At 45.2% G+C, this 3,079-nt stretch overlaps 1 protein-coding gene across 1 annotated transcript in view; it reads left to right on the forward strand.

The window, feature by feature from the left end:
* The window catches only part of LOC119417372 (myosin-7B-like), a 14,531-nt gene extending 12,836 nt beyond the window's left edge, over positions 1 to 1,695 (forward strand). The window contains exons 11-13 of the mRNA XM_037684576.1: positions 534 to 550; positions 1,472 to 1,618; positions 1,684 to 1,695. Coding sequence (XP_037540504.1) covers positions 534 to 550; positions 1,472 to 1,618; positions 1,684 to 1,695 — 176 coding nt within the window. The remainder of the gene's footprint in view (positions 1 to 533; positions 551 to 1,471; positions 1,619 to 1,683) is intronic.
* Positions 1,696 to 3,079: the final 1,384 nt, after the last annotated feature.

The following is a 3,079-nucleotide window of genomic DNA, read 5'->3' on the forward strand; positions in this document are numbered from 1 at the left end:
GTCTGACTCTAGTTCTGGACCAGAATCCGGTCCAGTCTTCTCCAGCAGAACCGTTTACACCAGCAGTGATTAAAAACTGTACGAGGAACAAGAACTCTTCACACGTCAGGAACGTTATGAAGTCAAACCTCCTGAATGTTCGTCAGCACTGAGGGTTATTAATCAGTTAATAATTAATTATTGATAGTTATTAGTTAATCATTAATTCTTACTTATGAGGTGATGTGTTAAACCAAACGCTGCAGTTTCCTCGAGTCTCTGCTTCGGAGCTGGTTTTGGTGTGATGGACCCGAGAGGTTCACGATGCTCCAGATCCAAGCCCACGCCACATTTACAGAATCAAACCACCGACCCATCAGTCCTTACAGGAAGTAGTTTACAGACGCATCACAGGGTTATTAAAGGTCAGACGGTGTTTCCAAGCTAACATAAATCAAAATAAAAGTTTCACCTCTTTAAAAAAAAAACACACTTATTTTTAGTTAATTAAAATCGTTTTTTGGGTCTTCAGCATTTTCCACGATCATTCTAAGGTGTGATGTCATCTGAGGTGTGATGTCATCTGAGGTGCGATGTCATCTGAGGTGCGATGTCATCTGAGGTGTGATGTCATCTGAGGTGTGATGTCATCAGTGCCAAACAGAATCCCAGCATGTGAAGACCAACAGTCTGCTGGTGGAAAACCGAGCCGAAACTCCAACACTCGGTTCCTGAGATCCAGCTGTTGGTTCTGGTTCAACATCCATCAGACCCATGACGGCATTTCTTCATACTCCACAAAGTGTTGAGCTTCCATTTTCACTGATACCGTGACCGTAACCTCGCCCTGTGTCCTACAGCGGCCCATCACAGCTGTCACCGATGACATCATCAAACAGGGACGGTAACTTTCACAATCAACACTTTTCTGGGTTTTTACACAAAAATGCTCAAAACAAGTTGATCCATTTTAAAATGAGAGCTGGGTCAGTGGGATGTTTTATGGTTTAGCCGTCTCTCTTCGTCACTAAATGACGCTTCGAATGAATGAACCGATCTTAAATACAGCTGCTTCACAACCGCTTCATCGCTTCTGCTGAACGAATCATCTGTGTCTTTGTTCTCGTCCTGTTAGTAAAATATCTCTTGAACCATCGGACAGACCGTAATCTCTGGCTAAACATCCACAACAGTAACTTCAGGAGTCAACCTGACTCAAGATGGCCGCCACAGCTAGCCAACAGTGAGATGACAGTTTCAGGGAGTTTTGAGCTAACGTCAGTGTGGTAGTAGCTGAGAGTCAGAAGCAGGAAACACATTTTACTCCTGCTCCACCTGGAACGACAGGCCTTGTAGCCTCCGTTTGTGTTTGTAGGGTACATTAGCTGTGGCGGCCATCTTGAATTGGGTTGACTCCAAAGCTTAATCAGCTGTTTTTTTGCTCTTAAGGAAGTGAAACGCCAAACTTCTCCTCCTCCTTCCTGTTCAACAGGAAGAGCAGGCGAGCAACACCACCGTGCATTTCAGGAAGATCCAACATGAGCTCGACGACGCAGAGGAGAGAGCCGACATCGCCGAGACGACCGTCAACAAGCTGCGGATTCGAACCCGCGAACAGACCCGCAGCAAGATCACGGTGGTGAGTGACGGACAAACAAACGTCCCGTGTGAGCGTTGTGTTTGAGACGGTGTGTGTTCCTGCAGGTCACTGAATGAAGCGCCCGCGCTGAGCGCCGCCAGAGTTCGTGTGACGTTTGCTGTGCGCCGAGTCACCAGGAAGCAGCTCCTGCTGCCACGTTCTGATGATTCGTTCAGTTTTGTCTGCTGTGATCTCTTAGACTGGTTTCACCTTCTTCACTTCCTGTTTGATTTAGACGAGAGGGGCAGTGAGTTTGACCTTACTGACCTCAGTATTTAGAGTCCCCGTGTTACTTTATTCTGGTAATTTTCTTTGACTCTGCCTTGTTTTGCACTTTGCTTTTATTTTGGAAGTCTTTATCCCTTTTAGGTTTGTTGTCAATAAAGACTTTAGTTGTGGTGAACCGTCTCACTTCCTGTCAGAGTTCTCTTCCTTCCTCGAAGAAAACAAACATTCTGAAACAAACAAAACCAAGTTTTCCTGATGCTGCTCAATAATCCAGGTAGAAAAATCTAAAAAAGTTAAGTCTGGTCCTCTGGACATTCAAAAAACAGATCCAGTCCCCCGGCACAAACAGAGTAATATTGTGTATGCTGTTCAGTGTCAGGAGGTGATCAGTCTTACATCGAGGAAACTAAACAGCCACTGACCAAAAGGATGGCCCAGCACAGAAGATCAACATCATCAGGCCAGGACTCTGAGGTCTACACTCATCTCCAGGCCAGCGGTCACTCTTTCAGGGATGAAGATGTTCACATCCTGGACAGAGAGGAACGATGGTTTGAGAGAGGAGTAAAGGAGGCCATCTTTGTGAAAAGAAACCGTCCATCATTAAACAGGGGTGGAGCCTCCAGGTTCAACTGTCCCCCTCTTACAATGCTGTGATTGCTAGTATCACTCAGCCCTCTGTGAACAGTAAACAGCCATCAGGTGCTAATGATCCATTGTTAGGCTGATGGTCCTTCTTGAGCATGTGATCAGCTGGTTCTGGTTGTCAGCAGCAAAACTGGTTGATCCACTCTGAGAAGGTGCTATTTAAGAGACTGAGCTGAATACAGCACCTCAGACTGAGGAAGTCCTCAGGATGAGAGACGAAACGTTTCTACATTTTTTTTGTTTTGCTTTGTTTTGTTTTTTGAATGTCCAGAGGACCAGATTTAACTTTTTTAGATAACCAATTTTCATTTATAGAACTCATCTAAATAAAATCTGAATCAATTTCAAATCAATTTAGAATCAGGGGTCAGATTTTTATATAACTGAAAACTAACTGTAGCCCCAAAAGAACAGTTTAAAACAAAAACTGTACCAACATCTTCAAGACCGGCCGACGGGTTCTTATAGACCGGCCGACGGGTTCTTATAGACCAGCCGACGGGTTCTTATAGACCGGCCGACGGGTTCTTATAGTCCAGCCGACGGGTTCTTATAGACCGGCCGACGGGTTCTTATAGACCGGCC

Source organism: Nematolebias whitei, chromosome 11, assembly GCF_014905685.2.
Source record: "Nematolebias whitei isolate Nwh7 chromosome 11, NemWhi1, whole genome shotgun sequence".
Classification (NCBI taxonomy): Eukaryota; Metazoa; Chordata; class Actinopteri; order Cyprinodontiformes; family Rivulidae; genus Nematolebias; species Nematolebias whitei.